Here is a 13366-nt window from a genome sequence, read left to right as displayed (position 1 = left end):
ATTCTTACTGAATTTCAGAAGTGCCAGTCCTGGGTCTGCTTAGGATTTGCTTTGTAACCAAGGAAAGTCTCTCTCTCTCTCTTTCTCTCTCTCTCTCTCTCAGATTGAACTCAAGACCTTGTGCTTGTGAGGAAGGCACAGTGCCATTGAGCTAAATCTCCAGCCCGCTCTTCCCTTTCTTAAGTCTCAGCTGCTTTATCTATTAGTGAGATAGTTCCAGCTCTGACACCGTAGAATTCCTCACCAGTTTATAAATATGAACACAGAACCCCCATCAATCTCCAGCCTTCCCAAAGAGGTTTAGTTTGCATAGGGAAGGCCAGGTCATACGTCTACTCTGGGCCTTGTGGCACCCCTCCTTCCCAGGGCACCCCTGTCTTGCCTCAGGACAGCAGGGCAGGCAGTGTGCACCTGTCACTCCCCAGGCAGGGCTCCATCCTCTCTCCCCAGAGATGGAGTGTGAACAGAAGAGGGCCTCCCCTTCGGGGTCATGTGTTACCAGGCAGACTTGGCCCATGGTGGGCAGTACACACGTCTTTCCAGTGGCAGCAACCTCTGGTTTAATGTTCAGCCTTTGAGAAAGCAAATGGCCGGGGCAGAGTCTGGTGTGGGCTTTGGGAGACGTCAGTGGACCTTGGGTGTTCAGAGTCCTCGGAGAAGATGGACAGTCAAAGCTTTCCCCAGGTACTGTTGGGGAATAGAAGAAAAGGCCTCCACTGGGCTTGGAGCACCAACCAGTGTCCACCTGTGACCCAGCAGGCTCTGTCCCGAAGTTGGCTCATTAATAGTTTGAAAACTTCTTACTATCTCCAGTACAGAGGCAGCCAGCAGACCAGTTTGTTGATAATGATTCTTGTGTTTCACAGAGTTGAATGAGTTTTGACTCTCAGCTGAGCTAGTTAGTTCCTGTGTGAGTCTGGTAAACCACTTAACCTCTCTGATCTTCACTGGGGTTCCAGTTGGGGATGCTTGTTCGAGGGTCTGTGGCTATTCAGGAGACTGAGAGGTGGCAGGATAGCTATTGGGCCTTGAAGTCTGAGAGATCTGGGTTTGGATTGTGGCCTGGTCTCTTAGGGACCCTCGAGCTGAGTCGGAGGCAAGTGGTCTCTCCAAACCATGGTTTTCTCACCTGGAAAAGAGATGGACACTGGGAAAGCTTGGTAAGTGCCAGTCTCTGCCACCATTTTCCTGTCACCCCACCTTCCATCACTGCACACAGCACCCTGTGTGAAGGAGGGATAAGTGACCCAGTCCTCAAAGGAAGCTCAGATTCCCCCACCAAAGACCCTGGCGAAACAGCCCTGTGTGATGATTAAGCCCTCTCTGCTCCAAATACTATTAATGGTCATAAAATTATCCAGTTTTCTGAGGCCCAGTCCCAGGGTTTGCCTCAACGGGGCAATAAAACTGCATGCAGAAACGATTTGGAGGAGGCGAGGACAGCCAAGCGGAGACAGAGTTAAACGAGCTGCATACTGCTCTCATTAACTGAGCCCATCCACGTTTGTTACCAGGGATTTCTTTATAATTAAAAAACAACCAAGTTATTTAAAAATAAGCCTGTGAGAGGTTGGCCAAGCAGCCGCTGAGGCTGGCGGGGGCAAGTGTTCCTCGCGGTAGGACAGATGGGAGCTGGGGCTGGGCCCCGGGCCTGGCCCTGAGGCTGCATGGAGTGGAGGCTCATGGGAGCCCTCACCTGCCCGGAGCTCGACAGCCAGGCTGAGCTCCACAGCCAGGTGCTCGCTCACTCTCACTGCAGACTGCAAAGCACTGGGCCTCAGCACTGGGAGATAACCACATACTGAAGGGACTCTGCCCCAGCGGGGCTGGAATTAGGGTTGGGGGCGATGGACTCCTGTGCCGGGCTCTCTGAAAGCAGCTTGGATGTAGACAGACTGGGCCAGAAACCCAGCCCAAATGCATACTGGCTGTGTGTTCTTGTGTGGGTATTGTCACTTCCCTGAGCCTCACCCCTTCCTCGGAGGGCAGGGGGCGCCCAAACAAGCCGGTGGCCTTCACGTCCAATCCAAACATGGTGCGCTTGTTGTTGCGGCCCCTGACCTTGGTTTAGGGGTTGGCCATGGTCCAGTCTCAGCTTTTTTCTCATCCTGATACCTACTCTTGCTTGGCACTGACAGGACCTGAACAGTGCTTGGGTCCATCAGAAGTATTTTGTTATATCTGTAAGGCACTTTATAGGTTTCAGAGTGGCTTAACCATCAAACACCTTCCAGAGGCACACCTGTAGGCGCCAGCACTGTGCCACAACTGCCGTGACTGTTGCGTTTTACCCAGGGGAGCAGGGGGTCCACCACCTGAGGTGCAGAGTGGGTTCTAGACAGAGTAGGTTCACACCCACTCTGGGTGCAGTGGCCCCAAAGCCTATGCCTTTTTCTTCTTTTATCACTCCCAGAGCTGAGAGGGCAGAAAGCCCAAGAAGATAATTTCTGGATCAGCGTCCTCATCTGTGGGAGGGAAACAGGCCCAAAAGGGAAAGGAGCTTCTTCTAACAAGTGTGTCTGGCATTTCCTTACATTTCGTGTAGTTTTTCAAGGTCTTTCACATCTGCTGCCTCAGCCTTCCTAGACTCACGTGGTCAGGTGGGCAAGGTAGGGCAAACAGTCATTAGGGTGAGGGCCCTGTTGGGGACGTAGTGGGTGAATATCCACGTGCTGTCTTAATCCGTCGTAACATGCTTTGGGAAGCAGCATAGGTGGGGCTTTAGCAGTGGGGTCAGCAGCTGCTCCGGCGTGGGCTTCTCCTTGGTGGCTGTGTGTGCCAGCCCCGTCGCTGGTGAGCGTCTGAGTGACTGAAATGTGGTGGCCACAATCTCCGGGACACCAGGAGTTTGTCTTGTTCTTCGGGGCTTCTACTTCTAGGATCCTGTCTGGTGCACAGTGGGCACCTGATGTTTGTGATGCTCATTTAGCCACTGGAGCTTTAGCATCCGCACCTGAGAGTTGGCTGTTTTACCGTGGATCCTGCTGAATGCGTGTGGAAGGAAACAAGGTATCGTGGCACCTAGCATGGCTCCAGGTGCTGTCCCCACTCACTTGCCTCTTCTCTCCCTGTCGCCCCTGCCTAGTGAACGGGAGCTACGGCCACTGCACCCCCGGCTCGGAAAAGGGCCTGCTGGACCTGGACCTTGCTGAGGGCCCTGGCCCTGCCTGCCACCAGGGCCTGTTTCTCCCTGTGGGAACCCCACCACCCCGGGGCCACTCCCCTGCCTGTGAAAGGCTGCTGCATCTCCCCCATCCTCACAGGTACGTCCCTGTTCCCACTGCTCTGTTTTCTCTGGACATTCCCCGGGGGATAAGGACCTGCCTGGCTCATGGGAAACACAGGGTAACTGAGGTCCTGGAGGTGCTGGGACTGGCTTAGTGACACAACGATGCCCGCTGCAGACCCTCCTGCCTTGCAGGGTCTTGTGAGAGACAAAGACTGTTTTATTAAGGTTCATGTCCCCATTGCACAATCTGAGGTGGTTTTTTAAAGACAGGGTCTTGCTATGTTGTTCAGGCTGGCCTTGAACTCACTATGTAGTCCTGGTGGCAATCCTCCTGCCTCAGCCTCCCAAGTGCTGGGATTACAGGTGTGTACCACCACGCCCGACTTGAAGTAGATTCTTGCAGAGTCATCTCAGAAGAGTCAGGTAGGCCTGGGAGGTGAGGCCAGTTCAGAGTTCACACGGTGGCCAACCTGCACTGCTCACTGGGCTCAGAGGGCTTCCTCCCCTGTGCCATGTCCTGCCCCAGGAGCCGTTGGGCAGTGATGGGTCCTCTTAGCTCCTCTTCCAGCCCTGTGGGCTCTCTGGTGGGTGGTCCTCTCCCTTCCCCTCCTCCTGTGGTGGCACTGGGGATGCTGTATCTGCAGGGGCCGGAGCCAGGGCCCCAGGACCATCTTGGGGAACAGAGAAACCAACGATGACCCCACAGCTCTCGCTATGTAGAGCCCCAGGAAGCCTTGGTGTAGGAGTAGTAGCAACAGCACCATGAGCCTTGTCATCTCCTTGCCAGAGGGCTGACACTTGATCCTGGCCACCACCCTCTGAGTTCTGTCTTCTTGGTCCTTGTTTCACAGGTGGGTGGGAAACTGAGTCTCAGAGAGGGGAGGTCACATGGGATCCCAGTCGGACTTTGGACAGAAAGCCAGGTCTCCTGTTGTGCCATCCACCCATGGACATTCTCTGCCCACCTCACCTTCCTGGCCTGTCCTCTCCTCTCATTTTGGAGTGGTCTGGCAACAGGCCGGCTTGGGCGTCTCTGCCTGTACTTTACCTGCCTCCCCGCCATGGGCACCACAGTCTGAGAATCCCCTCATCTTCTGAACATGGCCCTCTGTGAAGTGGGCAAGGAGGATGTCCCGCATTTGGGACAGGCCCTGTAGGAAACTGTGTGCCACTTATATGGTGAAGACAGCCCCCGTAGGACACTCGGCCCTGCCACCCACAACAGCCTGGCTCTCTGAGGAGGTCACTTTGCTCTCACTGAGGAGAGAGGCCTGGAACCTGCCTGAGTTCACAGCTGGGACAGAGCTGTATCTGGCCTCAGACCTGGTCTCCTGCCTCCCACCTATGTCCTGTCTGGCCTGCTCTGACTTTTTTTCAGAATTGTAGTCTCTCTCTCTCTCACTCATGGTGTTTGGATCTGAAATTCCCAGCCGTGCCCAGCCCAAGCATTTCCCCAGTTAGGATTAAGGCACCTTCTCGCCTTGGCTGTGCCTTGGACCCCTACCGCTGACACGGGCAGTTGAAAAGATAGACTGCTTGGGACAGAACCTCATACAGTTAATATCTTCGGAAGTTAAGAAAGACTACAGAACTCAAAGATGTAGTGGACACACACTTGGAGTTAAAAACCTGCTGGAGCTGGGTGTTCCTCAAAACACTAGCCCAAGGCTGGCTTCCTCCTGCAGCACTCACAAGGTCAGGCAGGGAGAGCAGACACTGGGAAGCCAGGGGGTGGGGTGGCCCCAGGGCTGGAGGCCAGGCCCGGTTTTGGCAAAACAGAGCAGTCCTTCCTGGAGTCCCTACCTTCACCCTTCACACGTGCAGCCCCAGTTGCTCTCATTTTCTCCCTCCCTCTTTCCCTGTTTGCACTCTTCCCTGCTCTCAGACAGCCAATCTCTTCTCTCAACCGACCAGCGTCTCTTCCTCTGCTTTCCAGTCTCAGTCTCCCTCTCCTCCTCTGGACTTCTTAATCCCTTGGCCCTCAGCTTCCCTGTCAACTGCTGTGCCACCCTCTCGTGACATTTCTGGCCACTGTCTTCCAGGTCACCCAGGCCCCAGGCCACCTATGTGAATGGCAGCCTGCCAGCTACACAGCACATCAAGCAGGAGTCCCTGCCCAACTACCAGGCCATGGCCGAAGCCCATACTCCCCTGTCAACTCACTGCCGAGCCCCGGCAGCCACGGGCCTGCACACTGCGCTGGACCTCCCGGGCCAAGGCCTCGCCAACCCTGCCCCTTCCTGCTACCTTCTGGGCAGCGAGCCTAGCCCAGGCCTGGGCCCCCAGCCCGAAGCCCACCTGCCCGAGGGTGGCCTGAAGCGCTGCTGCCTCTTGGGCCTGCCTCCTGTCTCCTCAGCCTCCTCCTCACCTTGTGTCTCCTCCGATGTCACCCCTATCATCCGCTCCTCCCAGACGGCTCTAGTGTCCTGTATAAATGGGCTCCGGAGCCCCCCTCTGCCAGGAGATGTTGGAGTCCCTCCCAAGCGGCCCCGGCACGGCCCTGTTTCCACTGAGAGCCAGGAGGGCAGTATGCAGCTGGAAGAATGCCAGAAGACGGGCTTCCTGAAGCAGGAGCCTTCAGACGAATTCTCTGAGCTCTTTGGGACTCACCAGCAGGGCTTGCCACCCCCCTACCCCCTGCCTCAGTTGCCAGCTGGTCCGGGCCTGGGAGGCCTGGGGCTGGGCCTGGCGGGCAGGCTGGTGGCCGGGCGGCAGGCATGCCGCTGGGTGGACTGCTGTGCAGCGTACGAGCAACAGGAGGAGCTAGTGCGGCACATCGAGAAGAGCCACATCGACCAGCGCAAGGGCGAGGACTTCACCTGCTTCTGGGCTGGCTGCGTGCGCCGCTACAAGCCCTTCAATGCCCGCTACAAGCTGCTCATCCACATGAGAGTGCACTCGGGTGAGAAGCCCAACAAGTGCATGGTGAGTCCACTGCCGCCTGCCTCGCCCACCCCAGCCCACAGCCAGCGTTCAGTCTCTGGGAACCTTGGCAGGGCACCTTGTTCTCTCCGGGCACCCTGTCCCCTCACTGGGGTGTTAGATGTGTGTTAGGTGTGCTTTAGTGGCCACAGGTCAGAGCAGGCTAGGCCAGCCTTCTGTTTCACTTGCATGCGCCCTGGGTCCCTCCTGCAGATGGCCAGGTGACAGGTGGGGGCGTGATGCCTGGCACTGGGCCTTCACTTGGTGTCCTGGGGGGACTCCAGGGCTTTCTCCTGGAGCTGCGTATATTGTTGGGTCCCTCTAGGCTTCTGGCCCACTACTGTGGATCCCCTGAGGAGGCTTTGGGGTAAGGTCAAGGCCCTGTATAACACTGCCAGTGATTTGGCTGGGACTGAGACTAAATTTTCTGAGAGCATAATCCTAGTTCCTGATACCTCGACCTCATTTCTGTGCCAGCCCCAGGACTCATCTGGTCCCCAGGAAACGCCTCGCCTGCCCAGGAGTTGAAGGGCTGGGCCTCAGGGCATGAACCACACCCCAGGAAGCCTGGGCCACCCAGGCCACAACTCAGCCTTCCCAGCTAGTGGGCTATAGTGTGTCTGGCCATTAGGGGCTGGTGTCATAGCCAAGATCGAGTTCTCCACACTTGTGCACTGTCTGCTCAGAGCCCAGGTGGTTTGTAGGGGCCAGGCAGGAGGCAGGAGTTTCAAGCTCACCTCGCTCACCCTCCTGTGTCCAGCACTTGCTACCAGGGCCTGTCTACCTGTGGCACTGTGAGCTGGGCACATACAGAGCCAGTGCTTCAGACCTCCAAGATGAGAAGGGGTTTGCTTCACACACAGGAGGAAGGGGGAACCCAAACTGGCATCCTAGTGTTGGAGGGAGGAAAGTGAGGAAACTGGATTTCTGTGTTGTTGTGCTGAGCTGGCTGGTGGGAGGGCAGTGGGCTGGGGCAGCCCCAATTCATTTGGGATCTTGTGACAAATGGCTTGATGAGATGTCCCGGAAAGAGATGACCAACATAGTCCACGGGTCTGCCTCTCTCTCAGACTCTTGAGCTGCAGTTCTCTGTCAAGTCACCTTCTGTAAGTGTATCTATTTGTGTCTGTGGGGGATTAGGTGGAGGCTGTGTGGTCCCATGAGCCCCAGTATATGAGTCTTGAGATGACCTAGGTCTTCACTGCCCACTTTTCCAACTTGGGAAACAGAGGCCTGGTGAGGGGGCTGGGTTACTTAGTGCACCACAGCACAGAGCCAGCCTGCCAGGACCTCCTTTGATTCTAGACTGCACGGGATATGGGTTGACATACACCTGGCTCCTGCTTGGCCATGCTCTTTGCTTTGGGAGACTTTGCACTCTGGGATGGGTCCCCAGGCCATTAGGGATCAGGACCAGTGACTGGGAGATATCTGAGCTCACCGGCAATCGTGTTTGTTCTTTACAAGAGTCCTGGAAAGCCAAGTATTGTGGTACATTCCTGTAACCCAGCAACTCTGGAGGCTGAGACAGAAGAATCATAAGTTCTATGCCAGCTTGGGCAACTTGGAGAGACCTTATCTCAAAATAAAATAAATGCAAAGGGCTGGGGGTGTAGCTCAGTGGTATAGCACTTGCCTAGCATGTGGAGGTCCTAGGTACAATTTATAGCACTGCAAAAAGAAAACAAAGTTCTGTAAAGCCCAGGGCTTTTATACATAGGGAAACAAAGTCCTGGTAGGTCTTGCCACCTCCTTCTTGCTCCGAGAACACTTGGTCTTGCCTCTTCGTGGTTGAGAGTACTGTAATTATAGTACTCACAGCAGCTGCTGAGTGCAGACTTCTGGGGTGCTCTTCTAGGCCGTAGGCCCATGTGGTCTTCAAGCACAGCTCTTGAGTAGATATTATTAACCCATGTTTTCTATAAGAGGAAACTAAGGCTCAAAGGGACTAACTATGTAAGTGGCCCCGATCACACAGCTAGTTAGAGACAATAATAATGGCAGCAAAAAAATAAGGACTAAGAATCACAACAGTAATAATAATAATAACTTGTCCAAAGTTACACCGATAGTTACAATAGTCACTGTTGGAGTAGGATTTGAACCTACATTTTTCTAAACTTAGAAGTTCTTGTTTGTGTTGCTCTGTTAAACTGGGGCTCCTCTGGGGCTTATGGGCCGGCCCTGCTGGGTGCCACTGTCTGCAGCTGGTAGCAGTGGTGATCACCTTCCTTGCCTGGTCTTCCTGCTGCTGTGGGAGAGCACAGTGCTCCCCTCATGAAGCTGGTGCAGTGGGTAACCCAGGGGACCAGGCAGGCCCCAGCCCACACCCAGATAAATACAACCTCCCTTCCCTATAAAATTATTAATTTCTCATGACAGGCCTCTGCTACCATGCGCTGTAATAGACAAAGGAATTTGGGCCCTGGAGCCTGTGGAGAACAGGAAATAGATGAGACATTTTGATTGAAGAGTAAATGGCCCACTAAAAGAGCAGTTAATCCTTTTATTATCTTCCCAGCAGCCGTTTCCACAGCCCTTTCATGAGGTAAGCTCCCTTCTCCCCATCCAACTCTTAACACCGTCCTCCCAGCTGGTTCACATTTAGTCTGTGGACTGCGCTCACTGGGGACAGGACCTGCAGCTCTGCCCTAGCCACTTGGTCCTGAGGCCAGGCCTGGACTGAGGACTCACTGGCCCCCAGTGTAAATCTTGTCGCCTGTCCCCCACCTGTCCCCTTCGCAGTCCAGAGGAAACGCCTGATCTTTTTGCAATATCCTGTTATGTTTCTTGTGTTGCCCGAGGTGTCTTAGCCTTATTAAATTTGGGGCTTCCTCCGCATTATGATAACAAGGTTACATCCAACTCAAATACTGACTCGACGCCTAGGAGACGCGGACATTGAAAAGATTAGTTTTGTGCTTTTTTGGGTTGGTTCCCCCAGACATCGGGATCCTGAGTGTCTGAGACTGAAGAAGCACATGGGGCAAAAGAGAGTTAACGTCTCAGAATAGTCGCTTTCATGACTTGGGTCTTGTAAAATAACGGTAATAACAAGAAGGAACCTTCACTTTGGGGAAGGGTTTAACCAAAACTGTAACCTCACATGGAAAGTGGTGAAAAGTCCAGGCTGGATTTCTACAACTCTAGGTTCCAGCCTGGCTCTGTCAGCTGTGGGACCTCAGGCAGGTGACCCACCATCTCTGAACCATAGCATACTTGTAAAATGGAGCAAAAATATGACAGTAAGTCAAGGACTTACTGTACTTGGCTTTTAGGGGTGCAGTGATTCATTGAATGTGCTTGGTAATTAATTCTCTTCTTCCTCCACCACACCCTTTCGTGTTGATCATCTCAGGAGAGGAGTACAGTGGCCCTAGGAGTTAGGAGAGTGCTTAGAGCTTTTAACCAATAAAGAAACAGAGGCTCAAATGAGCCACTGGGGGTAGAGCCTTGGCCGTGAGTGAGGAGGACAGGGCAGCACACAGGTGCTCCCATGGGGCATTCAATGGCCTTGCCAGAAGTAAGTCCTGGTCCATTGGGTCTCTTAGTTACTGCAGGGGGCTGCTCTGAGCTACGCCGTGTCTATACTGAGCCCCTGGCACTGGCATGGTAGCATCTGGGCCAGTGGAACCAGGAGAAGAATCTAATGCTGTAAGCAACAGGAGTCCAGGGCTGAGTCTTTGTCCTGCCCAGGTTCTTAAGTGGCTGGGCTGCCCCCGCTGTTGCTCGTTACCCCTAATGCCCTCTCCCAGCATTTTCTAGTCTGTCCCAGGGACCTTCAAGCACCTGGGCAGAAGCTGAGCCTTATTGATTGGCCTTGACTAGCCAAGGCACTCTGGACACCGGCCACCTGGCTGGATCTCCTGGGAGAGCCTTGACTACTTGCCTAGCCTGGGCCAGACTTACTCCTAGCCCCACAGTCCTGGGCTTCTGGCTTCCCCTTTTCACTGCTCCAGCCTTCTAACCTCCATCCCTACTGCTCTAAGAAATGAAACCCTGGTGGGGTAAAAGCTTGGTGGGGTGAGGTGGTAGAGAAAGCTACTGATTGCTGAGATTCAGAGATCTCTTTATCCTGGTTCCATGCTAGCCATTCATCATATCATCTTCAGAACAAAACTACTGAAGACTCCAAGGCCCAGAGAAGCCAAATCACTTCCAGAGAACACACTATCTGCAGGGGGTTACCGATCAATACCAACCTGTCATAGTTACTGTCTCACGGCTGGAACAAAATACCTACTGCCAGCAAGTTAAAGGAAGAAAGGTTTATTTCAGCTCACAGTTTGTAGAGATTTCTGTCCACAGTAGGCTGGTTCCAAGGTAAGGCGGCATGGCAGAGGAGAAACAGTCCATGGCATGGTAGGCAGGAAGTTGCAAGCATCAAGCCTCCCTTTTCCTTTTATTCCATTCAAGCTGCAAGCCCATTAGTTGGTGCCACCATACCCAGGGTTGGCCTTCCCATTATCCACACCCAGAGTTATGTTAAACTAACCATCCCACTAATCCAGTGTAACACTCCCATAATCCTGTATCGCACACCCCAAAAACCTCACCTGCTAGCTTTGGTGGGACATCTAGACATAAGCCACAACATAACCAGTTTGGTGGAACAGCCCAGCTGAGCTGAGAGGTGAAACAGTCTGGACTGGGGTCTGGGATCATATCACATTGGGAGTCTGAGGGAGAAGGAAACTAATAAATTCAGAGATGTGACATCTCCGGCCATGGATCAGCACGCCCATTTTACAGAAGAGGAAACTGTTTCGGATGTTCATAGATGAAACATTTGTCCCCATCACCCAGCTCAGCATCCCACGGATCGTGCTGCCCTCTCCCCATCGGCTTTGCTCAGCTGCCTCTTTAGCAGAGCAGAGTCCCCTGCATGCTCCTCCTTTCTCTGCAGGTGGAGTTTGGGGGTCAGCTCCCCAGCTTGGGTATGTTTGGAGGCTAACACCTCCAACTCTTCGAGCCTCACTCCAGAGTAGGAGTCCCTGGGAGTTGGGAAGTGTGAGTGGTGTGGTCTGATAGTCCTGCTGTGTACAAACGGAGGACCAGGAAAACAGGTCAGAGAGGGAGGTCAGGGAGCTGAACTTCCACAGCAAGTGGGCATCAGTGGGCAAGGTGAAGACCGGAGTTGGAGGAGGTTAGGACTGTGGGAAAGCAGCCCTCCAACAAGGAGGGAGTCCTTCCCTGACACACGCACCTCACCCAGGGACAGGCTCTCCAAGTGCCAGGCCTCGTGCTGAGAGTGTGGATCCAGAGGTGGGGACGATGTTCTTCCAGCATCCCTGCAAGATGCTGCCCCGAGTCCTGCGTTCTTATTGCTGGACAGTGGAGAAGGGGAGCCAGAGGCTGAGGCTCACAGGCCTGGCTGCATAGACTTGTCCACGTTGGTCAAAGGAGACGAGGACATTATTGGAACACTGGTGCTTTTCTCTCTGTGTATGGCTTCCATATAGAAGGTCTCAGGCCTTAGCACATCCAGGAGACTAAGACAGAAAGGCCAGTCCAGTTCAGGTCCAGGGCCCAAGCATGCTGTGGGTCAGATTTGAACCTCACACTGACTCCAGGGCCTTTCCTGGCCAAGCTTCATTCCACTTCCCAGCAGAAAATCATCAGTCTGTTCGCAGGTATTGAGAGACCCAAAGCTCAATCAGCGCGCTGTCTGGGGTACCTCCTCTGTTGCCCCTGGCTGGACCCTACGGTCACAGAAGAGAAGCACGCCCAGCCTGGTCTCCATGAGCCCTGGGCTGGGAAACATCAGCATTTTCAGGGAGCCATTTACACCTGGTCACCTTGAGAACAGGGTAAGGATGACTCCATGGGTCTTTTGTTCTGCCATAGAGGAGAGAGCAGCTAGCAGGTTGAGAGTGAGATATTTCACCTATTGTAAAAGAAGTCACCTGGAAACAAGTTCCCTTCCTGGAGGCTGGAGTTCCTGGACAAATTAAGAAGCTGCAAAATGGAACAGTGTTTTAAAACCACTGCCCTGGAGAATCCTGCTGTAATGGCCCTGAGAGGCCAAGCTCGTCCAAGTAGATCTCAACTTCACTCCAGGTCCATCCTCTTTGGAAATGTGGCTGGAGCTTTGCCTCATTCCAGGGCGCGGAAGGGACAGTTTTGGGCAAAAGCAGCCTGCAAGCTGTCATCCAAAAGTGTCCATGTTAATGACCCCTGCTGGGACTCTGTCAGTTTTCATATCTAGTAGGAGCCCAGGGAGAGGGTATTGTGGCCCAGTGTCACCCAGAGAGTGAACAGCAGCCCTGGCTGCCAGCCTGCCTTATTTCTCCCTGCCCCAAGGCTTCCTTAGCTCCTCCACTCTTAGAGTTGCATTTTCCTGGTTCTGAAAATCCTCTAGGCCTTGGTTTGTTCTGGGGCCTCTGGATGTGATTCTCAGCCTGGCAAGCTCCTGTTCGTCGATCACAACCCCATCCAGAGATCCTTTCCAGCTTCTCTGTTCCCTTTGCCTTCTTCTGTTCTCCCAGCACACGTTACCTTGTGTGCACTGTGCTTCCTGGTGTGGTGAGTGTCTGGGATCCATGCTGTCCAGTGTCCAGCCTGGCACTGGTGGCAGAGGAGCTGAGTCTGCTCCCTGGGACAAGGTCTCTACCCCGTGGTCTGGTCATCCTACTTCTCTGCTCCACGGCTGTGGGAGGCCACTGTCCTCCAGAGCCATTTCCTGTGAAGTCACAACTGGGGGTGGGGGGACCTTGAGCATTCTCATGTCCACCCCCTCAGCTGGTACTGGAAGCTTTTCTGCTAGAAAGCCTGGCTTTGCTGCCTCCCGGCCTGTGATTCTGCCAGTGTAAGTTGGCTCCCTGGGTGTCCGTCTCCTGACCTGCAAAGTGGAGACAACGGGATGTGGTGAGACTTGGTTGAGATGTCAGCCAGCAGCACCCAGAGAGTTCACGACAAAGGTTCCTGACTGTGGACCGTGTGCATTAGGAGAAGAAACAGGAGAGTGGGAAATAGTGGCTGTTCCGTCGTGAACGTCCCCAAAGGAACAGGAAAGGCCTTGAGCCCCAGCACTGCTGTGGCTGCCTCAGGCTGCTGAGCTGTGCAGTGGGGTCCAGCAGTCAGGTTGCAGTAGCCTGTGTTCAACTGGGACCCAGCAGATGCTGATGCCCTTTCCTCTCTCGAACCTGAGTTCCAGCTCCACCATTCCTGGCTTACACTGTGGTGCTTTCCTCAAGTTAAAAAAAAAAAAAAAAA

At 54.0% G+C, this 13366-nt stretch overlaps 1 protein-coding gene across 2 annotated transcripts in view; it reads left to right on the top strand.

Annotated features, from left to right (window-relative positions):
* Positions 1-13366, top strand: part of Glis1 (GLIS family zinc finger 1) — a 170655-nt gene that overhangs the window by 98666 nt on the left and 58623 nt on the right. For both annotated transcript variants that reach the window (XM_010610358.2, XM_010610357.2), the window contains 2 exons: positions 3086-3263; positions 5272-6154. In XM_010610358.2, the coding sequence (XP_010608660.1) occupies positions 5360-6154 (795 nt within the window). In that variant the 5' untranslated portion in view covers positions 3086-3263; positions 5272-5359. Of the gene's footprint in view, positions 1-3085; positions 3264-5271; positions 6155-13366 lie in introns of those variants that run through there.

The sequence above is a fragment of the Fukomys damarensis genome, unplaced genomic scaffold (genome assembly GCF_012274545.1).
Source record: "Fukomys damarensis isolate Sample0158 unplaced genomic scaffold, DMR_v1.0_HiC HiC_scaffold_23, whole genome shotgun sequence".
In the NCBI taxonomy this organism is placed as follows: Eukaryota; Metazoa; Chordata; class Mammalia; order Rodentia; family Bathyergidae; genus Fukomys; species Fukomys damarensis.
Note: the sequence above shows the minus strand (reverse complement) of the source record. Positions and strands in the feature narration are given on the sequence as shown.